General features: G+C 34.0%; 2 protein-coding genes and 1 pseudogene across 3 annotated transcripts; 1 reads left to right on the top strand and 2 right to left on the bottom strand.

The window, feature by feature from the left end:
• Nucleotides 1-2,398: 2,398 nt before the first annotated feature.
• On the top strand, nt 2,399-7,746 carry LOC149149917 (putative pentatricopeptide repeat-containing protein At3g23330 pseudogene; annotated as a pseudogene).
• A 1,536-nt stretch (nt 7,747-9,282) lies between these two features.
• On the bottom strand, nt 9,283-13,267 carry LOC149149918 (cold-regulated 413 inner membrane protein 2, chloroplastic-like). Of its 2 annotated transcripts, XM_089439320.1 has the most exons (4): nt 9,961-10,611; nt 9,792-9,856; nt 9,597-9,666; nt 9,283-9,512 (listed from the first exon to the last, which is right to left on the bottom strand). In XM_089439320.1, the coding sequence occupies exons 1-4, from the start codon at nt 10,077-10,079 to the stop codon at nt 9,332-9,334; spliced, it is 435 nt and encodes a 144-aa protein (XP_089295446.1). In that variant the 5' UTR covers nt 10,080-10,611; the 3' UTR covers nt 9,283-9,331. The 2 variants fall into 2 exon arrangements, 1 of the variants encoding a protein (XP_089295446.1); XR_016262509.1 differs by lacking the exons at nt 9,283-9,512; nt 9,597-9,666; nt 9,961-10,611 and adding an exon at nt 12,814-13,267 and having other exon boundaries at nt 9,785-9,856.
• Nucleotides 13,268-14,324: 1,057 nt separating this feature from the next.
• Nucleotides 14,325-16,821, bottom strand: LOC149149919 (cold-regulated 413 inner membrane protein 2, chloroplastic-like). The gene is made up of 7 exons (XM_089439319.1): nt 16,622-16,821; nt 16,296-16,464; nt 15,963-16,124; nt 14,970-15,064; nt 14,800-14,862; nt 14,605-14,674; nt 14,325-14,520 (listed from the first exon to the last, which is right to left on the bottom strand). Exons 2-7 carry the CDS (start codon nt 16,457-16,459, stop codon nt 14,340-14,342), a joined length of 735 nt encoding a protein of 244 aa, XP_089295445.1. The 5' UTR covers nt 16,460-16,464; nt 16,622-16,821; the 3' UTR covers nt 14,325-14,339.
• Nucleotides 16,822-26,223: the final 9,402 nt, after the last annotated feature.

Genomic DNA, 26,223 nt, shown 5'->3' on the forward strand with positions numbered 1-26,223 from the left:
ATTTATATTTCAGTATCTAATATGAAGTTGGACGCTTTTGTTCTTTGTGCAAATAATAAAAAATATATGGAGCAACGACTTTCATCACTTCAGGAGTAATAAAAACAAGGCCAACACCGAGAGAGATTTGGTAGCATTTGTGGAATTGGCAAACATGTCTTGCTTTGAGGTGATAGCTACTGGCATATCTTTCTTGATCTTGTATAGAAAAAAGTAAATTTACATCTATCTTATACTACATTTACCATGAAATTTCCAACATTCAAGACACACTTGCCATCACATTTGTACAACAAATTATAACAGAACATCACAAGATTTAAATGCTCATGTATACGACAACAGTGGCTTTCATCACTACAAGAGCGTTAATGCATTGTCACAAAAATCATATGCATGGTATCACATTGGCTTGTGAGTCACTATTTCCATTGATAATGCGTTCAAGAGATAAGTGTTTTTATTTTTCTCCTTAAAAGAAGAATTTGCATTTGGACCTTATTATATTTAACATAAAAGAAAGGAGTCATTGTCTTGAAAAGGATGCATATGAATATCATTTGTATAGATTATGAATATTAAAATATTAGTTATGTGTATCAAATGTTTGAATCAATTCATCAATATTATCTCCATGGATCTGGGAATTGTGCTCTCTTAATATTTCTCACAATTTGCAAAAGTATTTCTCACAATTTGCAAAAGTGTAAGGTTAATGAGATGCGCATTACATTTGATTGATTGAGATATCTAATAAATAGATAAACTTAAAACCTTATTGTAATTAATGGATATAGTCCGTGGAGATTGATTTCGTCGAGTGAAATGGGATTGTGTTTAGTGATTTTGTAAGTTTTGATTATATAACAAGATAGAAAAATGTTTAGTGATTTTTTAAGTTCCGATTATATAACAAGATAGACCAATGTATAACAATTTATGGGTGCTCCATGGGCATTGGTCTATATCTTTGGTATTTTGATGCTAAATTTGATTGTTTCGACATGTATTTCACGAACGTATTGTTATTTTTGGGTGCTCGACGATCATTGGTGTATGCTTTTGGTATTTTGAGTCAATTTCACAATTTTCATGAATATTTTAAAGATATTTTTAAAACTAAAATAATGTAAAATTATGAATTGCGTCGACCATCTCACCTCCATAATATAACTAGCATTTGCATCTGATGTTGCAAAGGAAACGTCGTAAGGCATAGGGTGTGGAAGAATAGGGACATGTGAATGGGCATTGTTGAAAGCAAGGGTGGATGATAAAGAGTTGCAATTGAAATTGTTAGTTATGTGTATGTTGAATATAGATATTTTATAAATAATAGTGTGTAGAAGAATAGTGACATGTGAATGGACATTGTTGAACGCAAGGGTGGATGATATTGAGTTACACTTGGAACTATTAGTTATGTGTGTTTTGAATATGGATAAGTAATAGTAGCGTGTGGAAGAATAGCAACATGTGAATGGACATTCTTGAAAGCAAGGGTGGATGATAATGAGTTATAGTTAATGTCATATAGAGGTTATCCATTATTCATGTAGCAGTTGTTGTTTATGTGAACATATTTTTGTACATTATTTTAATTTTTTTTGTATTTGGAGATTTTGTTTTTCCATATGTTACATATTTAAGAATGAATTGTCACTTTTAAAGAGGGCACACAAGGTTGCTAGCTATCACAAACCATCGTGAGAGTAAAAATTAAATGTCCTTTTCCTACTACATGGTTCTGTCAACTAGGTGTTTCGAAAAATACAAGTGAAAGCCATCAAACTCCTTGCTGAAATCAAACTCTCTGGTGAACTTTTCGTAAATATAGGGATGCACAAATTCCTTAACTTGCCAGAACTCTATTAAAATGACATTTTTCACTACTAACTTCATATGAGATGTCATGAACTTTCTTTTGGATAAAACCTCGAATGTGTTTTTAATATCCCAATTCAACTCTCGGTGAAATTTTCGTAGATATAGGGATGCACAAATTCCTTAACTTGCCAGAACTCTATTAAAATGACATTTTTCACTACTAAGTTCATATGAGATGTCAATTAAACTGTTTTATTATTATTATTTTAATTTAATGTTTCATTATGCATACTAAATCTTTTTTCATATAAAACTAAACTTAAATGTTTACTCATTTACAATTACTACAACACATACCCCTTTTTCGGATTGATGTTTATGAGTAGTAGGCCAAAACTTGCCAAATGCTTAAATTTCTTTTCCAAAATTTCATAGATACCCATTTGAAAACCCTAGATATATTAGTGTCTGATACGAACAAGTTTCGAGCATACTGGTTGTTGGGGTACAAAGTTTTCTGTAAATTGCTACCAAGCAAGGAAGAAGTCAAAAGTGGGTTGGTATTAATACCATGGCTGCAGCTCAAGGACCTATGTTCTTGTCCCCAAATAAGACACTGCAACTGACATATGAGGGTGAGTTTTATGGGGTACCCATAGCAAGAGCCCAGCTCTCCGCCATAGCAGACAAAGGGGACATACCCTCATCTACAGATATTGTAAAGCAACTGTAGCCACATTTTGAATATTGCTACAAGGGCTTAGAGCATACTATATTGCAGGCTGTAAAGACTCCACATTCAAAACAAAATGGAAAGATAAGATGAGAAACATATTGGATCATAAAGAAATAGAGAGTATAGTGGAAGCATGGGATCCTTATAATTATCATTGGTCCTCCTTAAGCCTTGCTAGGATTGGTGGCTAGGAAAGAAGAGTGATTTTCTAGGTATCATTTTCATTTTGTTGCTCCTATGGGGCTTCTTAGATTCAGAATTTGAAGGCACCCAACATGGGAAAAGTGTTGTTTGGTGGCTTGGGCCTGTAACACATACACTGTACTCATATTGGGCTATGCAATTATATACACCCTTTAGCTCTAGTTTTCCAACCATAAATCTCTCTGACAAAAGCACTGTCTTGACGGGAACCCTTCTTATGGTGACAATGACAAGAACTTCATGCAGAGACCCCACATTCTTTACATAATTATCAATAATCGGTGGTAAGTCGGAAATAAAGTCACTACATAAGAAACAAATTCCCGGTACACGTGAATTCACCCTGGCAAGCAATCCATTCAAACCTTCTATGCTGAGTTTTCTCCGTGCTAAATATTTACACTTTTATGCCTTCCATAGTTCCAAGAGAACATTATGGTTAGAAAAATTGTTGCAATTAGGAAGGGACACCAACCTCCCTGTGGTACCTTATTCAATACAAATGATAGATAAACGCCTTCAGAGATAGCAAAAAATAGAGTGAAGGGTAGTATAAGCAAATTATTTTGTGTAAACGATGTCACGTGCACTATTTATCATAGATTATCCTTCTAATATTCTCACCAGTGAAGGAAACAAGTTTTTCCAAGTCCCAAAAGTCATTAAAAACAACATATTATCAATACAACAATGCAAAGGCTTCTATCTTCCTATATTTTACATCACAATTGAGCATCAAGGGCTGTCACTTCCAAAGGAGCGTGATCAATTATTCTTAAAACTCGCCACAACCAAAACAACGCCATCAAGACCAGTAACAATATAAGTAAGAAAAATAAAATATCTAACCATAGATATGCTATTATTCTCTGCTAGTAATCCATAAGTGGTAACGTTTCAAGAGCTGATGCAAATTCAAGCAGCAAGCTAGCCAATGTTGTCAATTTTGCTGTAAAACATTTGGTAGACAAACTTTGAATCTCAAATTCACCAAACAATGAGCAAGATTAAATAGCTCTAATTATCTCCATATAGCCCAGCTCACATGTCCACTATCAAAACTGAAGTAAATTGAAAACGCTCTCAAAACTTTTACCTCTTCCAAAACATAATTTAAAAACATATTGTGACATCTTGTCCATCTTTTACCTATCTAATGATAACCTAAAAATCACAGAACTTTGGTAATCTTCTTCTACAATGCCAAGATTTCAAATCATGATTCATACATATGGTCTATATAGACTCAAAGGTCATGCATGCTCATTAGTCTCCACCCTAGATTGATGAGCAACATGTTTGCTAAATAAAAGCATAGATAATCTACCATAAATTTAAAAATGAATGCATATTTAAAACATGGTAAATGCTTAGAATTTTCATTATATACTGAATATCAATACATTATGATATGAAATAAGGCAACATTTTTCATCCCTGTGGTGGAAAACAAGCTTGAGGGAAGCAGCTAAGAGCCATGGACTATTTTATGATTGAGAATGTTGCTGTAATCAATGCTTGACTGGCTACAATGGCTGCTAAAGTGGAAACAATGAACATTGACCAATACACAGGCTGTGGTATTGCTTTGTAAAATGTAGAGCCTATGTCCCCTGGGTTTTTTATCAAATAAGCCACTTGTCTCGTATATGTGATAAGCAGAGATGGGTAAACCAACACACAGAAAGCAAGCTGCAACAAACAACCCAAATTTCTCATTATGGTACTAAAACTTAAGGAGGATGAAGCATGCAAGTATGATGAAATACTAATAATTCTATCCTTGACATATAGCTTGGACCTGGATTGATTTCCTGTTGAAATGGTCCAAGTCTGCAAATATGGCCTCGGCACCTGAATCCAGTCAGAACAAAGCACTGATGTTAGTGTCTCTATTTGTATATCTTTAACATAAATAATTGGGATGAAGTTATGAATTTTGTTTGAGAAAATCATTGGTATGGATTTATCAATTGAGTTAGAAAACAGTTCCAAGTATACTATATGATAAAATGAGACACACATCATAATGTGAATAATCAATACCCGATATACATAAGACTACACCTCCAAGCATCACCCATCTTTATTAGTGATATTCATGAAAGTAATAGTATATATAATATGGGTTGAATGCCTTGAATTCTCCAGGATAATATTTCACAATATTATACTGTCCTATCATGATGTTGGTCACGAACCAGGCAATCATTATGGGTGAAAACATGAAGCTAACTTTACTTGTACCGAGTACCTACACTCTAGATGAAACACCAATGTATTCAAAATTCTTCTCTAAGTATGATGATGGTGCCTGAGCTGTTTTAAACAGGTGAAATTCATAGCAGAATTTCACCTGTTTAAAACAACTCGGACACCATCATCATACTCAGAGAAGCATTTTGAATACATTGGTGTTTCATCTAGAGTGTAGGTACTGGGTGAATAAGCGGAGAGAGTTTGGTTATGCTCTCAAAGATTATCCCAAAGAAGAACAGGGAAGTAGCCATGATATAGGTGTTCTGAATTCTACATATTGCAGGTTTGTTCAGGTGGATCCTAATATTTATGTTCGTCGCTTGCTGGAGTGCAGAAATAGCAGAGCCCTAGCAGAGGGCAAGACGGTTCATGGCCATATGGTTAAAACCGGCTTTGCGCCAAGCATCTATTTGTGGAATTGTATGATTGACATGTATGTGAAGTGTGGGATAATTAAGGATGCATGCCAAGTGTTTGACACAATGCCTGAACGAGATGTTTGTTCATGGACTACGGTTCTTACACGTTATGCAAAATGTGGGTATGTGGAAAATGCACAGTGTTTGTTTGACAAAATGCATGAACGTAGCATAGTTTCCTGGAATGCAATGATTGCGACATATACCCGATGTGGTGATCAGGTTAAAGCCATGGATTTATATGGCCAGATGCAATGGATGGGCATGAAACCTGATGAGTTCACCTTAGCCAGCGTTGTAAGTGCATGCATGGTGGATTTAGGATATGGGAGGAAAATTCATGGACCGGTTGTTAAGCTTGGATTTGAGTCAAATGTATTTGTTGGGACTATTCTTGTTGATATGTATGCCAAATGTGGGAGAGTAGATGGTGCACGCCAAATTTTTTATTTAATGCCGATTCGAAATATTGTTTCTTGGACTGCCATGGTTGCAGGATATGCCCAAAATGGGCAAGCAGACGAGGCTACAAGGTTTTTTAATCAAATTCACCAGACCGGTATGAAGCCAAATGAGTTGACATTTGTCAGTGTCGTCAATGCGTGTGCTATTCTCATTGATTTGAGGTTTGGCAGATAGGTCCATGCGTACATTATTAGAAGTGGATTCCAGTCCCAAGTTTCTGTGTGCAATGCTATTGTTACAATGTATGCCAAAACTCAAACCATAGAATATGCACTATGTGTGTTTGATAAAATGCAGGAATGAGACTTAATCTCATGGAATGCAATTATTGCAGGATATGCACATAATGGCCATTATCAGGAGGCCTTAAAGCTTAGTTTCCAAATGAAACAGATAGGTGTGAAACTGAATCAATTCACTTATGCAAACATTCTTAGTGTAAGTTCCAGCTTACCTGCTTTTGAAGAAGGTAAACAACTTCACGACCACATTATCCAGACTGGTTTTGACTCAAATATGTTCATTGGAAGTGCTCTTGTAGACATGTATGCTAAATCTGGCAGCCTACAATATGCCCGTCAAGTGTTAGAAAAAAGGCCTGAACAAGATGTGATCTCCTGCAATGCAATGATTGCAGGGTATGTGCAGCATGGGTATAGTGAAGAGGCTCTAAAACTCTTTTGTCAAATGCAACACACTGGTTTGAAGCCAGATGAGGCAACTTTTGCTAGCATTGTTAGTGCGTGTGCCAACCTAGCAGTTCTTGAGCATGGAAGACACATCCATGCCCACATTTTCTGTATGGGGTTTGAGTCACCCATGTCTGTGGTCAATGCCCTGGTTACTATGTATGCCAAATGTGGAGGCATAAAAGATGCACGGAAAGTTTTCGAGAAGATGATTGAGCGTGATGTTGTCTCATGGAATGCAATGATTGTTGGTCATGCTCAGCATGGGGATGGGGTGGAAACCTTGAGACTTTTTGATCAAATGCTACTAACAGGCATTAGGCCAGATGCCATAACCTTCCTTGGTGTTCTCTCTGCTTGCATCCATATAGGTCTAGTAGATCGAGGACATTATTACTTTCATTCCATGAGGCACGAACATAACATCACACCAAGAATGGATCATCATGCCTGCTTGATTGACCTTGTTGGTCGTGCTGGTTGGCTAGACGAGGCAGAATATTTCATCAATAAGATGCCATTTGAACCTGATGTCAGTATCTGGGTGGCACTGCTCAATGCTTGCAGAGTTCACAGCAATATAGAAATTGGAAAGCGTGTCGCACAATTGCTTTTCGATTTGGAGCTGCAAAATACTTCTGCATATGTGCTGCTTTCAAATATCTATTATATAGCTAGCTGGTGGGATGATGCAGCCAAGGTTAGAAAAATGATGAAAGACAGAGACGCTAAAAAGAAGCCAGGGTTCAACTGGATTGAGGTCAAGAATAGAGTACATGCATTCATGTCAGAAGATAGATCACACCCACAAATAGAGGAAGTTCATGCAATGTTGAATACATTGGCTGGGCCAATGGAGGAGGCAGGTTATGTACCGAACACAAACTTTGTCCTCCACGATATGGAGGATGAACATAAGGAACATGTCCTCTACCATCACAGTGAGAAGCTAGCCATTGCATTTGGGCTTATGAGCACACCTCCTGGGGCCCCTATTCGAATAATAAAGAACCTTCGTGTATGTGGTGACTGTCACAATGCTGTTAAGTTTATTTCTAAGATTGTTGGACGTGAAATTGTAGTAAGGGGTGTTATACGTTTTCACCATTGTAGGAATGGAACGTGCTCTTGTCAGGATTATTGGTAATACAAGATGAAGTTTGAGCACTATTTGGGAGTAGCTTGAATGCTTCTCTATACTATCCTCTATTGGTCTAGAAGTTGTGACATGCGGAAATAAGGAGAAACATGTTGAGAATATGTCAGTTGTCTCATAGCTTCTTCATGTGGAGCAGGCTCACCTCTGGTAAGTTTCATACAAGATTCTGTATTGCTTTGATAGCATGAATGGATGCGTTAAAAGTTTAGTATGTTAAGCTTGATTATTGACAAGACGGTTCTGATCTTGTTGAGCTTGATTATTGACAAGACGGTTCTGATCTTGTTGCATGACACATAAGACAATTTCTTTTATAGTACTCATTTTTAACATTTTTGGTTGTCTTTATAGCTGCACTAGTTTGGCAAATTGTCAAAATTTCCCTTTGGAGAAATGTTAGGCACATCACTTTCTAAAGAGAACAAAAGCATGGGCGAGAAGCAACATTATAAAACATATGTTTTTCACAATTCTGCTTTTTATATGTTGAAGTGCTAATTCGGTCATTTATCATTATTGAGTTGCTCAGAAGGAGGGATGCAATCAATCTTTCTTGATCAGGAAACCAACTTGAACTTTTGAATGGAAGGGAACAAATGGCATGTTGATTAATGCTAAACATTGAGGAATCCCAACTTTGGAACAGCACGACATTGTGTATGTAAGCCCCCATCATTGTAAGTCAGGTTTATACTAATTTTATATTATTTCATAATAAAGTTTTGATTTAATTTAATTATAATTTTAAGCTAGTAAAACATCAAGTACCCTAGAATGTTTCCCACTGCTAGACGTTTTTTGTTGAAATTGCTTTACACACCCCAGAAATGCTTTGCAGCTAGGCCTTCCAATTGATATCATTTTTCTGCAATTCCAGATGTCAAGTTTCTATTCTAGAGTGATGGAGATGCAGCATTGCGTGTTGGTGGGAACAGAAAACAGATAGAAAATATCAAAAAATTGAAAATAAATACTGTGCACAGGAGCTCCACAATATTTCAGAACTGTGAATAATGGATAACCTTGTGTGATCATGCCTCGCATGCATAAAAGGCAAAGAAATAAGTTATTTAACTTGAATTTTAAAACCCTCCAACTCAGTATGCTCTCATAATATAGAGGATCCTTTATTTTTTAAAAGCAGAGGAATATCAACGCATGTATGGTATCTGCAACTTTGAATAAAAGGCATGGTTTGACCACTGAAAAAAACCTTGTGTTCTTTAAAATATTATTCATACAGTTTTTGTCTCCATGGACAAAAATAGTGCTTCAACAAGTCAGCCAACCAGCTACCCTTGCAAAGGACAGAGGAGGTTCAATCATATACAGAAAGAGCCGATCTAATTTTCTCAACCAATCTCTCATGCAATCCAAATTGACATGATTTTCCAAGAAGACAAGGCTCCCAAGGAGTCAATCATACAACTTTTTGGACTTATTTATATACTAGAACTTTATTACACATCACCTTACATGTACTATTTTCGACAATAATAATTTGAAAGTTTTAAGTACGGAGTCAAGATGGCTTTACAAATATGGCACTGTTTAGGCTTGACACCTGGTTAAATTAAAATATATACCCTTTAACGAGGAATATAAACGGCACACAGATAAGGCACGCAGCAGCAATGGTCGGTACAACAACTCCCTGATCAAAAGCCTTTTTAATACCCCCTGTCCTAGTGATGTGTTGATAGATCAAGTATGGAAAAGCCGCTATGGAAATTAGTATTCCAGCTTGGGTTCCTCTCCAAATCAACAACATCCCATAAACTATCATCCACATTTCCAAACACCAATTCAATCATTTGTTAAGGAAAACAACAACTTGCCTCAGGTTCATGGCTTGATAAGGAGCAATAATCACCAGTAACACAAATAAATATGGCAGTTCCAATTCCCATGTTCCCAACAAATCAAGTTTGTCAAACACTACAGTTCTGTCATGCAATTCAACTCAATATACTGTGCAGGAAAGAATGACCAAGTAAGTAAAATAAGATGGCATTTGAGTTCTTGTGACTCACCAGGAATGTAGCAAAATAGTCTAACAAGGAAGACCAAAAAGGCAGTCCACAAACCATAATCACCTCTGTAATAATGTAGACAAACAATCCAAATGTGGGGTGAAGTTTAAACTCTCAGTTCACTTCACTGGAACTTGTCTAATTTTGCAACTGGGAAGAACCTGGTCACCTGATCCAAGAAATAACATCTCCAGGTGCCTCTAAGGCCAACAGTGGAACAAGGAAAGATTTTTTGATGGCTGTGTGCTTTGATAACATCAAAACCCTGCAACAACATAATTGAATCATTTTTTGCCTCAACAACTACTTGAGTCCCAAAAATAAAAGTTGAATTATGACTCAAAAAAGCCTAATGCCTTTTTTAAAGTACTGACCTTTGGAAACAGGCAAAAGCAAAAGCAAATAAAACTTGAGACATTTGTGTATAAAGATCTAAAGCTGAAATAAAAATTAAACTATGAACCCCAAGGGAGCCTTTGAGGTATTCCATTTTCTGAGAGGAATATATTGACAATTGGAAACAATCAGAAAGCAAAAGCTAAAAAGCTCAACGGATTGTTGTAGTAGAAAAATCTAGTAAATTGAGGTTGCCTATCCCAAATTAGTTAGCATTCTGAAGGAGCCCCTTGTCTCAACAGTAGGCTTGAGAGAGATTTTCCTTAACAAAGTTATCCTTAGCAGAGTTTTGAAGTTGAGAGAGATTGTCCTTAACAAAGTTATCCTTAGTAGAGTTTTGAGCTGATCTTTAGAGGGGGGGGATTGTATAGCTGGAAAACCAATCCGAGATGCTCTAAGAGAGATTGTCATTAACAAATTTATCCTTGGCAGAGTTTTGAGCTAATATTTAGAGAGGGGATTGTATAGCTGTAAAACCAATCTAGGATGCTCTAAGAAAGGGTTATCTAATCATTGTTTTACACAAATTCTGCACAAAAAGAAAGATGACCGAGAAAGCAATCATACTCACTTAACCGATCAACCATTAAGTTAGTAGGAGACACCACTTCATTGACAATACCACTCTGTTATCCAGTAAGAAACACCACTACATTATAACTAAACTTTAAACTGTATCCTATCTCAGTAAAAACTAATAATAAATATTTGTTTTTGAAAATTAAACATTACATAATTACATTGTTCAATAAGTCAATAAGCTTTTTATATTGTAAAGTCCTACCTCAGTAAAAACTAATAATAATCCAATTACTATAAGAAAATAGATCCTTATATCATAAACAAATTATCTTTATACTAATTCAATATTTAACTTCACCATAATATTATATATAAACTTAATATATGTTCTTTCTCAATAAAGAAAGAAAAAATTACTTGTTTTATATGGAAAATCATTTAGAATTGAAGTCACAGAGGCTTAGAAACAAAAATGGGATATTGCCTAAAACAGCCTGCATATCTTGACAATTGTGAGTTATATAATCCGTGGTATTATCTTGTTTTAAGAAGACAAAAGGCTCATAAACAAAAATGGGATATTGCCTAAAACAACCTGCATATCTCGACTTATTGCGAGTTATATAATCCGTGGTATTATCTTGTTTTAAGAAGACAGAAGGTGTACTGGAGCAACAATATCATATAATGGATTGAAAATAGAATGTGTTGTAACCAGATCGAATAACGGATTGAATAAAATCAAAATTAGCAGAATGAAAGTAGATTCTGTATCCAGTAACAAATTTGGCATCAAAATAGAAAGGATGCCAGATTAAGTGACATAAAAAAAATTGACAGAAAACAGATAGAAAATATCAAAAAAATTGAAAATAAATACTGTGCACAGGAGCTCCACAATATTTCATAACTATGAATAATGGATAACTTTGTGTGATCATGCCTCGCATGCATAAAAGGCAACGAAATAAGTTATTTAACCTGAATTTTAAAACCCTCCAACTGAGTATACTCTCATAATATAGAGGATCCTTTATTTTTTAAAAGCATAGGAATATCAATGCATGTATGGTATCTGCAACTTTGAATAAAAGGCATGGTTTGACCATTGAAAAAAACCTTGTGTTCTTTAAAATATTATTCATACAGTTTTTGTCTACATGGACAAAAATAGTGCTTTCAACAAGTCAGCCAACCAGCTACCCTCGCAAAGGACAGAGGAGGTTCAAACATATCCAGAAAGAGCAGCCAACCAGCTACCCTTGCAAAGGACAGAGGAGGTTCAATCATATCCAGAAAGAGCCGATCTAATTTTCTCAACCAATCTCTCATGCAATCCAAATTGACATGATTTTCCAAGAAGAAAAGGCTCCCAAGGAGTCGATCATGCAGCTTGTTGGACTTATTTATATACTAGATCTTTATTACACACCACCTTACATGTACTATTTTCCACAATAATAATTTGAAAATTTTAAGTAGGGAGTCAAGATGGCTTTACAAATATGGCACTGTTTAGGCCTGACACCTGGTTAAATTAAAATATATACCCTTTAACGAGGAATATGAACGGCACAAAGATAAGGCACGCAGCAGCAATGGTGGGTACAACAACTCCCTGATCAAAAGCCTTTTTAATACCCCCTTGGGTTCCTCTGCAAATCAACGACATCCCATAAACTATCATCCACATTTCCAAACACCAATTCAATCATTTGTTAAGGAAAACAACAACTTGCCTCAGGTTCATGGCTTGATAAGGAGCAATAATCACCAATAACACAAATAAAAATGGTAGTTCCAATTCCCCTGTTCCCAACAAATTAAGTTTGTCAAACACTACAGTTCTGTCATGCAATTCAACTCAATATACTGTGCAGGAAAGAACAACCAAGTAAGTAAAATAGGATGGCATTTGAGTTCTTATGACTCACTAGGAATGTAGTAAAATAGTCTAACAAGGAAGGCCAAAAAGGCAATCCACAAACCATAATCACCTCTGTAATAATGTAGACAAACAAATCCAAATGTGGGGTGAAGTTTAAACTCTCAGTTCACTTCACTGGAATTTGTCTAATTCTGCAACTGGGAAGAAACTGGTCACCTAATCCAAGAAATGACATCTCCAGGTGCCTCTAGGGCCAACAATGGAACAAGGAAAGATTTGTCGATGGATGTGTGCTTTGATAACATCAAAACCCTGCAACAACATAATTGAATCATTTTTTGCCTCAACAACTACTTGAGTCCCAAAAATAAAAGTTGAATTATGACTCAAAAAAGCCTAATGCCTTTTTTAAAGTACTGACCTTTGGAAACAGGCAAAAGCAAAAGCAAATAAAACTTGAGACATTTGTGTATAAAGATCTAAAGCTGAAATAAAAATTAAATTATGAACCCCAAGAGAGCCTTTGAGGTATTCCATTTTCTGAGAGGAATATATTGACAATTGGAAACAGCCAGAAAGCAAAAGCTAAAAAGCTCAACAGATTGTTGTAGTAGAAAAATCTAGTAAATTGAGGTTGCCTATCCCAAATTAGTTAGCATTCTGAAGGAGCCCCTTGTCTCAACAATAGGCTTGAGAGAGATTGTCCTTAACAAAGTTATCCTTAGCAAAGTTTTGAACTTGAGAGATATTGTCCTTAACAAAGTTATCCTTAGCAGAGTTTTGAGCTGATCTTTAGAGAGGAGGGGATTCTATAGCTGGAAAACCAATCCAAGATGCTCTAAGAGAGATTGTAATTAACAAATTTATCCTTGGCAGAGTTTTGAGCTGATCTTTAGAGAGGTGATTGTATAGCTGTAAAACCAATCCAGGATGTGGAGCAACAATATCATGTAATGGATTGAAAATAGAATGTGTTGTAATCGAATCGAATAACGGATTGAAAATATCAAAATTAGTAGAATGAAAGTAGATTCTGTATCCAGTAACAAATCTGGCATCAAAATAGAAAGGATGCCAGATTAAGCGACATAAAAAAATTGACAGAAAACAGATAGAAAATATCAAAAAATTGAAAATAAATATTGTGCACATGAGCTCCATAATATTTCAGAACTGTGAATAATGGATAACTTTGTATGATCATGCCTTGGATGCATAAAAGGCAAAGAAATAAGTTATTTAACATGGATTTTAAAACCCTCCAACTCAGTATACTCTCATAATATAGAGGATCCTTTATTTTTTTAAAGCAGAGGAATATCAATGCATGTATGGTATCTGCAGCTTTGAATAAAAGGCATGGCTTGACCACTGAAAAAACCTTATGTTCTTTAAAATATTTGTCATATAGTTTTTGTCTCCATGGACAAAAATAGTGCTTTCAACAAGTCAGCCAACCAGCTACCCTTGCAAAGGACAAAGGAGGTTCAAACATATCCAGAAAGAGCCGATCTAATTTTCTCAACCAATCTCTCATGCAATCCAAATTGACATGATTTGCCAACAAGAAAAGGCTCCCAAGGAGTCGATCATGCAGCTTTTTGGACTTATTTATATACTAGATCTTTATTACACACCACCTTACATGTACTATTTTGCACAATAATAATTTGAAAATTTTAAGTAGGGAGTCAAGATGTCTTTACAAATATGGCACTGTTTAGGCCTGACACTTGGTTAAATTAAAATACATACCCTTTAACGAGGAATATGAACGGCACACAGATAAGGCACGCAGCAGCAATGGTCGGTACAAAAACTCCCTGATCAAAAGCCTTTTTAATACCCCCTATCCTAGTGACGTGTTGATAGATCAAGTATGCAGAAGCCGCTATGGAAATGACCATTCTAGCTTGGGTTCCTCTGCAAATCAACAACATCCCATAGACTACCATCCACATTTCCAAACACCAATTCAATCATTTGTTAAGGAAAACAACAACTTGCCTCAGGTTCATGGCTTGATAAGGAGCAATAATCACCAGTAACACAAATAAAAATGGCAGTTCCAATTCCCCTGTTCCCAACAAATTAAGTTTTTCAGACACTACAGTTCTGTCATGCAATTCAACTCAATATATTGTGCAGGAAAGAACGACCAAGTAAGTAAAATAGAATGGCATTTGAGTTCTTGTGACTCACCAGGAATGTAATAAAATAGTCTAACAAGGAAGGCCAAAAAGGCAATCCACAAACCATAATCACCTCTGTAATAATGTAGACAAACAAATCCAAATGTGGGGTGAAGTTTAAACTCTCAGTTCACTTCACTAGAATTTGTCTAATTTTGCAACTGGGAAGTACCTGGTCACCGATCCAAGAAATGACATCTCCAAGTGCCTCTAAGGCCAACAGTGGAACGAGGAAAGATTTGTCGATGGCTGTGTACTTTGATAACATCAAAACCCTGCAACACCATAATTGAATCATTTTTTGCCTCAACAACTATTTGAGTCCCAAAAATAAAAGTTGAATTAGAGTACTGACCTTTGGAAACGGGCAAAAGCAAAAGCAAATAAAACGTGAGACATTTGTGTATAAAGATCTAAAGCTGAAATAAAAATTAAATTATGAACCCCAAGAGAGCCTTTGAGGTATTCCATTTTCTGAGAGGAATATATTGACAATTGGAAACAGCCAGAAAGCAAAAGCTAAAAAGCTCAACAGATTGCTGTAGTAGAAAAATCTAGTAAATTGAGGTTGCCTATCCCAAATTAGTTAGCATTCTGAAGGAGCCCCTTGTCTCAACAGTAGGCTTGAGAGAGATTGTCCTTAACAAAGTTATCCTTAGCAGAGTTTTGAACTTGAGAGAGATTTTCCTTAACAAAGTTATCCTTAGCACAGTTTTGAGCTGATCTTTTGAGGAGGGGATTGTATAGTTGGAAAACCAATCCGAGATGCTCTAAGAGAGATTGTCATTAACAAATTTATCCTTGGCAGAGTTTTGAGTTGATCTTTAGAGAGGGGATTGTATAGCTGTAAAACCAATCCAGGATGCTCTAAGAAAGGCTTATCTAATCATTGTTTTACACAAATTCTGCACAAAAAGAAAGATGACCAAGAAAGCAATCATACTCACTTAACCGATCAACCATTAAGTTAGTAGGAGACACCACTTCATTGACAATACCACTCTGTTATCCATATCATTATGTTAGTAAGAGACACCACTTCATTATAACTAAACTTTAAACTGTATCTGACCAATCCTCACAACCAATGCGTGACCATCCCTCACAACCAATGTGGATCAAAAAGATTTATGCAACTACAATACAACACAACATGAATGGAATCATACTCACACGGCCACAACGCCGAACAGCCAACGCAAAGCTTCGATTGAGAGTGCAACTGAGCATTCAGTGGAGAGCGCACTGCCACAGCTGTTTCTTGGTATACTTTGAATGAACTTGTCCACTTCTGATCTCAACAAACCCAAGTTCATGAAGGACGAGGAAGTGGATCTGTCAATAAAACCCCCCATTACTTCTTAATTCCACATTGCCCACTCATCATTTCAATTCAAGTAGCTCAAAATGAATTCAATTTGCTCAAGTAGCCCAGCATGGAAGAATCTTAAGGAAAAAACAAGAAAGCATGAATAAGTGAGTTTTATATGAGAGAAAATTAAAAACCTGAGAGAGGTAGGAGGGGTTGTAAAACGGGCATTATCGATCATCTTCTGCTGCTGCTTTGGAGTCCTCCTAATGGGATTAAGGGCAGAATTAACCTTGCAGAGTGAAGGCCCCAGATTCACCGCAGATGCGCTTCCTCCATACATTAATGCCATGCTCATCATCGTGACTACTGTTACACAATTTATATGACAGAGGATCCTGGTCAGCAAAGTTTTAAAACAGATTTGATTCAACTACTGAGGGAAATGCATATCATATAAGAAGAAGAAGAAATAAAAATCACACCAATAATACCAATTCCTGGACTGGGATATTAAGCTCACCAAAATGGGAGTGTCCGGTATTTCTGCGAAAGCAGTTAATATCCAATGATCTGAGGAATTAATGGCTTGAAGAAGGAGAGTGAGACTGTGAAGTGGAAGCCACCAAAGTCCTGGGATCGATGGAGAAGAGTTCCAGAAGCGCACTGAGGCTAAGGTCGATGACCTTCATATCGCCATTTTCGTCTAAAAACTGGCTCTCCGACTTCCAGTGATCCAACGGTTCAACCTTTCTCAATCGTCTAACATATAATCTAACGGTATTTAAAGGTGACAGATAGACAATAAGGGGAGTTCATTTCAGAGGGAACGCCTTACGGCGTAATTATTTAATTTGATATTATTATTCAATATGAGAATCCTCGTGCAAGTAAAGAAGCCCTCGATTTACTCCAGGTATGATGGAGTAATGCTTCTTCCAATGAATTTCTCTGCATTTATTTGGATCTGTATCAACCATGCAAGATATTAAATTGTAAACAATTCAAGGAGTCCTACATCAATGTTTCATTCACATTGAGTAAAATGGAAGAGGCTCACCAAATATAATTTTATTAAGGTTATTATTGGGCAACTATTCATAGACAAGCAACCTTTTTGGTCCCTCTGTGCAACAAGCAAGTAACCTCCCAAGATTTAAATGTTGAATTTTCACCGTGACCATCTTAACTTCATTCAAGCAATCTTTTTTTCCTTGCATAGACCTTAAGGACAATTCGTTCACTGCTATTTTGTTTTTCTCCAGAGTAGTTCCCTAAGTAGCTGAGAAATTAAGGTGAAGATTCACTCTAAATTAGGCAAGGAACTGTCCTCGTAATCAATTAGGTTTTGTATTTGTTTTCATTTGTACCTATCAATCTACTATTGTAATGCTAAAATTTTGTAAGGTATGTTACCTTGTACAAAGTGCCAAATCCTCCCTCACCGTGCTTGTTATTACAATGAAAATTTTCTATGGCAGCTACCAATGTTTCCATTTTGAACACTGTGAATAAATCCTAAATACGAATTTCCTTGCCTAATTGGTTGGTCATCTTCATTGATTTGTGAGTGGTCCCGCATTTAATGAACTGCGGTACAAATGAAAATTCACAACAATATCATAAATTCCAATTAACATACAATGATGTAAATCAGTGGCCTATAGGATATTATAGGATAACAGAAAAAATTGGAAAAAGGATGACCCATATGAGAAATCTTGAATACCTTCATCAACCCTTCCAAATACGACTTTCTTCAATCGTTTTTGAATTGCGCAGAGGCATATGATTAACAGGAAAAGGAAGTCGCCGAGAGAACCTAAAACTATCGGTATTTTTTTCGTATACTTTTCTATGGTGTTGTTGCTAAAGGCACGGGATTAGAAGAGACATTGGATTCATATTGAACAAAGCAGTTTCCCGCCAAGGCCCGAGCTCCTAGATTTCCAAAATTATCGGTGAAAAAAGAATTGATTGTTATTGACAGACATTGTTGGCAGTCCCTAGAACTTAGCCAAAGAAAAAATGGGATGACTCAACGGCTCTACAATTTAACGGGAAGCAAATTGATTCCCTGCAAATCCAAATACAATATCAAATGATAAATTTGACAAAAGTTGTCGAGCAGCTATGAGAAAGACACAAGGGATGGAGGAGACTTTTTGGGATTTGTGAAATTCACTACAAAAGTATTTAGTTCCCTGATAAAGTTATAGTTTAAAAACATAAGAAGAATTGTTTGTGAACTCTGCTTCTACAGCACTCTGTAATAATGTGTAAAGAGAATTCCCTGCGAGTTTTCCTAAGCAAAACAAGGGTGTAATGGAGAACGCCAATTGAAAAGAATAACGAACAAACAGAGAAAAAAACCTGAGAAATGTAGCACAAAGGAAGTTGTGAAAAAACCTTTATCAAAAGAAAAAAAATATCGATTATAGGCCAAAGCAACAAGAAAAACAAGAAAACCCTAAAGCCATTGCAGAGCCCTTGGCACGATGGCTCAGTAAACAAAATGAAGGAAAGATTGACAAAGTACCTACAATGTACAATATGTTCATGGGTTATAATAAAGATTAACAAGATGAACGGTTGCACAAATCAAGATTTAGTTGACAATTAAAGTAGTGGGATCTAACGGTGGAAAAACTTTCAATCATCTAACATTGGATATAATAGTGCATTGGAGTATAGAGTGGTAGCTAGGGGAGTTTTCCCCAGAGGAAAACCCTGCCTTACGCCTTAAAAATACAATGGGAAAAAAAAGTATAAATTGAGTTGAGGTTAAAAGAATATATATATATAATTATAATTTTTCAATAGTATATAAATGAAATATTCATTGATTAATATATGTATAATATACACATAAATATTATAATTTCTATTAAATATCTAAATCAAATCAAAATTACTATTTAAAAAAAAATAAATTAAAAAACATATTAAACATTTAAATGACCAATTTTCAACTTTTTATTTTCCAAAGAACATATTAAACATTTGTATTAAAGTGGTATTCAAAATTAAGTTGCACTTTAGATTAAAGCCTTTTAAAATTATTTAAGTCATTTTCCTTTTTCGAGAGCATGAGTAGAAGTTCCTGAGAGGTAAGATTCAAGTCAAAGAGAGTGACATCTATAACACAATTTCCTTCATTTGTAGTCACCACCTTGAAAATCAGGTAAATCATCAATAGATACAATTAGTTGCAACCCAAAAACTCTTGAAATGACAGTTATCAAAGACTGGGATTGCTTCCCCTCTGTTCCCGATGGATTTTTATCAAAACAAAGTAAAAATTATTCATACGATAACCAGATGTTTCCTGTAGGTTGTGCACAGACCAACTCATTAACGAGTCGTTGCCGCCCTCTGATGAAGCTAGCGGGTGGGAAAATACCCGGAGCAAGGATTCCAAGTCCGCAGAGGACACGACCGCGTTCTTGGCATTTGACGTGGCATGGCTAGGTAAGTTCTCCATAGATGGACCCTCGTTCAAAAGCAGCCTAGAGAAGGAACTGAATTTTGGCATTGCTGGTTTTTGTCAGGTGCGCTGCACGTCAGTAGTTGATGGCGATGAGGCCTCCATATCTGGGCACGAGACCATCCTGGGATAATGATTCACTTTCTGAAACAATCGACACAACATTGAATCATCCAACTAACACAAAGGACAAAGCAAATTAATTAGCCTGAAAACCTAATTCTAGTTAACACTCTAGAATTTTTATTGGAATTACAGGTTTAATTTTAAGGTTACTGGAAATACAGGTCTTTTAAGGTGGTTTGGTTTTTGTAATATTTCGAAAATATGTCCTTTAGATGTCTAAAATATGTTTTAAAATTTGTAATCACTTAGTTCAAAATGTTCTAAAATTTGTAATCACTTAGTTCAATGGCAAGTTTTGAAATATTCTAAAAATTTGTCACTTATGTTTATTAGATTTTGAGACACAAAACTCTTTCCAATTAGATTTCCAAAACTAAAATAGGTAATGATTTAGTGGAATTTTACATTTTTTAAATATTTTGCAAATCTATCATTATCTTCTAGAATTTCTCTTTTATTTTGAAAACAATTATAAATTCTTACATTCTGAAATATTTTTGAAAATCTTAGCTCATGTCATATAAATTTCTAGAATATTCTAGACTCTGAAATGCAAATCTATTATTTATGTATCTTCTAGAATTCCTCTTTTATTTTGAAAACAATTATAAATTCTTACCTTCTTAAATATTTTTAAAAATATTAGCACATGTTGTATAAATTTATAGAATATTCTAGACTCTAGACTCTGAAATGGTTTAGTGACACTTTAAAAACCAACAAGATTGCATATCCATAAATATTCTGGAAATCTTCATTAATGTTCTATAATATCTAGAATTTGAAATGAAAATGGGGAGTTCTTTATTATTCTTAAAACAATTATGGAATTGTCATTTTAAAGTGATTGCACATTTTGAAACATTTTGAAAATCTTGGCTTCTGTCTTATTGATTTCTAGAGTATTTTAGACTCGGGAATGGCTTAGTGTACAATAATTTTTATAGATCTTTGAATACCATTTTAACTAGATTGTTGTTTCTAAAATAATATTGTTATCTTCACTAATGTTCTAGAATATTCTAGAATTTGAAACAGAAATGAGAAAAGAAAATTATTGTCCTGAAAACCATTATAAACCAGCATAGACCCATCTTTAATACGGATCTAACATGAGCCTAGAGGGATCCAATTTCTTCATGTGCAAATTTATTTGTATGAACCGACATTATTTAAATATTTTGTATAGTTATTTTATTTTTTATTTTTAACTTAACCATTATAAACCAGCATAGATCCATCTTAAATACGGATCCAATATGAGCCTAGCCGGATCCAATTTTTTCATATGAAATTTTAGTTTTATGAACAGACATTATTTAAATATTTTGTATAGTTAATTATTTTTTTTTTACTTTTTAAAATTTATATTTGGGCTGACTAGCAAATTTTCAACTTTGATGACGAACAAACGAGTTACACATCACATTGGGCTGTAGGATAAGCATCTCAACTCAATTAAGAAATGAAAAGGTTTTTATTGTCCCAATAACATTAAATATTAAAAAAACAACTTAAAAAACAAAAACAAAAACAAAAAACCAAAACCAAAAACAAAAACCATTTCAATTGAATTATTCTAAAATATTCTGGAAATCTTCATTAATGTTCTATAATTTTTAGAATATTTTAGAATTTGTAACAAAAATGGAAAGCTTTTTATTGTTCTAAAAAGAATTATAAATTAATAAATAGAAACCTTTTTATTTTCCTAAAAACAATTATAAATTAAGAAATAGAAAGTGTTTTATTCTCATTTATAAATTAACAAACAAATATTTGATTATGAAATTACAAAATATACTTCTTTTCAAGATTACTCTAAGTAAATTTATAAGATATATTTTAAAAATAAAAAATTAAATTAAATTAAATTAAAAAAAAAAAATCATTTTAAAACTAATAAATAAAATAAATTTATAAAAATTTAAAAATTATGTTTTCAAAATAAAAAATAATACACTCTATCCTATCATGATTATATTTTCCAAATCAAATACACTACACTCTATCATATCATAATATGATAGATAATTTATTTTTAGAATTTTAATTTTAGTGATTTATGTTTAAGAGATGTAAGATAGATGCATATAAAAATAAATCAATTTATTTAATTTAAACTGAATTAGTGTATTACAAAATATTACAAAATATGTTAGGTAATTTCATTTTTAGGAATAACTTATCCATTAAATACACTTAACAATTATTTTAATAAATCATTAAAAAGTTTGGATTAATTGTTAAAATGATGGGAACTATCAAATTTGAGAAATAATTTAGTTTTGAAATTCTTACATGCATTTGACTAAATTTTAATAGATAATTTAGTTTTGAAATTTCTTTTTACATTTCAATAATAACATTACTTCAAACTACGAAATTTTATATTTAAAAAGTTAGATTAATTGAATATATTATTTGAAAAACTAAGTAGAAACTAAATTTTCATAGATAATTTAGTTTTGAAATTTCTTTTACATCTCAAACTACAACATTTTATATTTAAAAGTAACATTAAAAAAACCAAGTATAATTTATGATATTACATAAATTCATTTGAATTTAATTTGATTAATTAATAAATAATTTATTTCTTAAAATATTTTTCAAATATAATAAAATTTTAGGTTAGGTTGTGTAGAATAGACTGTGATGAGGTGTACTGTTAAGTCACTCTATTATGTCAAGGTCTCCGGTTTCAAATTTTGTGAACTAAAATCCAACTATGTTAAGAGCTAGTATAATGGAAGACACTTAAAATTAAAAAAATATATATCAAATTATTTATTTTTAAATTAAAAAATTTAATAAATTAGTTTATTATTAAATTTTATTAGAATTCAATTATGAATTAATATTTCATAAAAAAAATTAAACAAAATCACTTATTACCATTTACAAATAACAAAGTCAACTAAAATTACTCGAAGAACCAAAAAAAAAAAAATCTCTTAGAGAATGTTAAGTAGCAAACATAACATCTTACAAAAATTTACTTTAAACAGCGAACATAGTATTTTAGATGAACCAAAAAAATATTAATCTCTGGCAAAATGTTAAATAACAAAAGTAATCACCTAAAATAACTTCTATATAAACCCCAAAAAAATTAATCTTTTACAAAATGTTATAAAGCTATGTAAAAGGATCAACAATGATCAAGGGGACTTGATTTTAGCCTCTTGACGGGACTGCGGATCTGGGAGAGGAAAGAATGGCTCGCGCTAGGGTTATCGATGCAGGCGTATTCGCAGGAGCTGGATCTCCCCAGAACCGGCTGGAAACGGAGGAGTCTTAAACCCTTCACGGTTATCCGCAGATCTTTTCTGAGCAAGACAGCACACGGAAGGTTCTCGCATACAATGAGAGTCTCAAAAATGCCTGTATGGGTAAGGCTACATGGACTCCCACTTCACTTCTGGCATCAAAAAGTGTTAATCGCAATTGGGAATTCTCTTGGGAAATTCCTAAAAATGGATGAAGATAGAGCTATCAGGGGAATCTTTACATTCGCCAGAATATATGTAGAAGTGGACTTGAGTGAGGGGCTACCTGACCACATCACGTTGAATTTTAATAATACTCAATGGATTCAGCAGCTTGACTACGAAAACACAGCATTCCGATGCAGGAATTGTATGCAGACAGGGCACCTTCAATATAACTGCCCATTAGCCCGAAAGGACCCCAGGAAAACTAAGAAACAGCAAAAAAAGCCCAAAGGCTGGCAGCACACGGACCCATTGGAAGAAGAGGACATAAATGAAGAACCCACAGAGAACCAGACAGAACCAGCCTCTCAAATGGGACAGGCACAAACACAAGAAACGATTACCCCTTCTACTCATACGGGGCCGATTATTAAAGATCTGCATCATGAGCTACAAATGGAAATAAGTGGCATAAAGAGAACCCACGGCTCAGAGAGATCAGAGTCAGAACTACAAATGATCACAATGGAAAACCAGCTAGCTACTATTACACCCACTGCTGAGTCAGGATGGCGCCGGGTGGAGAAGAAGAAGGGAAGGAAAGTATAGGCTTAGTTGGAACATATTTTTCTCTTTTTTACTGTTACTCTGTTGGTCCTGTCTTTACAGGAATAGTTCTTTTGCTATCCAGTGTTATTGTATCTGTCCGCTGCCTGTCTTTACAGGGTCAGCCATTTGCATATGCCTTGGCATCTACAAAATGTAATTTAATCAATTATGAATAAAATTACGACTTTTTCCTAGGGGAAAAAAAAAGGATCAACAATTTTTTTTTATTCTAAACTTCACTACGTTAAATATCCAACGATTTATCTAACAGTGTTACTAAATAATCAGTTGCCATCAATGAAAATGTGTAACAGAAAAAAGACTTAGCTCACATAAAACATTGAGAAAAAAAAGTTGCGAGGAAAAACAGGGAATATGTTGCCCTTAACTCACCTATCTTCACAAATTTATATATATTAAATAAATTAATAAAAAAATAAAAAAATAAAATGATTTATATATAAGGAATACGCTCGTAAAAAGTAAAGAAAACATTTATTACAAAAAGAATATAAAAAATATAGTATCACAAAGACAGAAAAAATTTATTAAAAAAAGAATAGTCTCACGCAGATGATTTTTTTAAATATAATTTATATTAAATTTTACATTCATACTACACTGGATAGCCACGGCCACAGTTGAATGACGATTATAGGGTATTTATGGTCATGTTAATAGAAAGATTATATTATCGGGTATTTATCCGTCTTGTTAATATTATAATATAGCTTGTCTCATATTTTCTCACCTCCCGTCTTCTTGATTATTAAGAAAAATCTACATATTATTTGTATAATTTTTACGATAATCATAGGAGCATCCGTACAGATAGTACAATCCTCCAATGATAGGTGTTGAAGATCAACTAAGCTAAAAAGTGAATTACGATTAATAGTAAATAGAAGTGCTTTATATGGACTTTATAATTAAAATAACTTTGAAGTTATTTAAATTATATTTATGTTTTATAAAATTTTAAACCGTTTACTCTTTAGAAAATATAGGTATCGCTAATTTTCAAATTAGCGAACTCAAAAATTATCATTACATAGAAATAAAAATGTGTAATAGAAAGAGGATTTATGTCTCACAACAAAGAGTAAGAAATTTGGGAGAAAACACAGGGAATATGTTGCTTCAAATCACTTATTGTTACAAATTTATATATATGAAATAAATTGATAAAAATAATTTAAAAATTATTATATATATAAAATAAATTCATAAAAATAAAAAATAAAAAATTATTATAAAAAAAATATAGTGTTACACAGATAATTGTTTTAAATAAAATTACGTAATAAATTTTACATTCATACCCCCACAACATTTATCATTTCTTTATAAACAATCATATGTAAAAATAAAATTTTATAAAACTTGAAACTATTCTGAGAGTAGAAAAACTTGAACCTTTTGTAACCTTCAAGGATTTGATTCCTTATTATATGTGATAGATTAATAGTTATGATGCATATAAGTTGTTTTTGTTTACTTGCATATTCACACTATGGTAAAGCCGAGCAAAGTTATTAAACTACAACATCTTGATTAAGATTGGTTGTCAGCTTTCGATAGATGGGTAATTTAATTTTTAGATTTCATAAATAGAAATGATATTAACCTAATTTTAAATTTAGAATTTTATTGCAAATTCACAGGGTTAATTTCAATGATTTTTTATTTTTGGATCTACGTTGTTATTTGATGATGCCTTATAACATAGAATTGTCCATGGTTTGGGTCTAACCCTAAATGTCGTTGGAAAACATTAATTCCATAATTTGGGTCTAGTTTTTTCTGGAAATTTGAAGAAGAAGTTTTGAGAGTTCAGCTAGCTTATCGAAGAAGCCATCGCCATCGACATTCAAGAACTTTCATCACCGTGTATGAAATCATTCTTTGGCAATGTGAAATCCAAGTTGTGTGTGTTTTGTGTTTAGCTCTGAGTTATACACTCTTTGATTTGGTATAGGAACCTGGTTGACAGCTTAAGGCTCTTTTGTGAGAGATCGTTGTGTGAGATATCATTGTGTGGGCTATGTGAGATTTGAATTGAGGATGTGTCTAGCAGAAGCTTGTTGAGAGTGTAAGTTCCTTCTTGTGTAGCCAGCATGAGAGAAGTTTGTTTGAGTGTTTTTATGTTCTTCCCCGTGTGTAGAAAACTCTGTTTGTAGCTGGTAGACTCTCTTGGTAGAGTCTCTGGTGAAGGACTAATTGGTTGAAGCTAGTGTAAGAGACTGTTGAATGTGATTGCGGTGTTCCAGCCACTAAAGGAGGAGAGAGTCGTTGTAGATCTCAGTTGCAGCCACTAAAGGAGGAGAGAGTCGTTGTAGATCTCAGTTGTAGTCATTGTGAGATATAGTTGTGTCTTGACTATATCGTCATGTGTTTCGGTTTGTAGCTTTGGAGTTCAAAGGAGCGTTGTTGATACAAAATGAGTATAAAGGGACTAATATTTAG

Source organism: Pinus tabuliformis, chromosome 9, assembly GCF_031772625.1.
Source record: "Pinus tabuliformis cultivar Carrire ecotype Pingquan chromosome 9, CPIR1, whole genome shotgun sequence".
NCBI lineage: Eukaryota > Viridiplantae > Streptophyta > Pinopsida > Pinales > Pinaceae > Pinus > Pinus tabuliformis.

Bases quoted from the DNA above. Each gene is read 5' to 3' on its own strand.
- LOC149149918 (XM_089439320.1), bottom strand. From the start codon at position 10,079: ATGATTCAATTATGTTGTTGCAGGGTTTTGATGTTATCAAAGCACACA. The intron at 9,857-9,960 runs GTGACCAGGTTC...ACATTATTACAG, and splicing joins GATGTTATTTCTTGGATCAG to AGGTGATTATGGTTTGTGGA. The intron at 9,667-9,791 runs GTGAGTCACAAG...TGTTGGGAACAT, and splicing joins ACTATTTTGCTACATTCCTG to GGGAATTGGAACTGCCATAT.
- LOC149149919 (XM_089439319.1), bottom strand. From the start codon at position 16,459: ATGATGAGCATGGCATTAATGTATGGAGGAAGCGCATCTGCGGTGAAT. The intron at 15,065-15,962 runs GTGAGTATGATT...ATGGTGTTGCAG, and splicing joins CTGTTCGGCGTTGTGGCCGT to GGTTTTGATGTTATCAAAGT. The intron at 14,675-14,799 runs GTGAGTCACAAG...TGTTGGGAACAG, and splicing joins ACTATTTTATTACATTCCTG to GGGAATTGGAACTGCCATTT.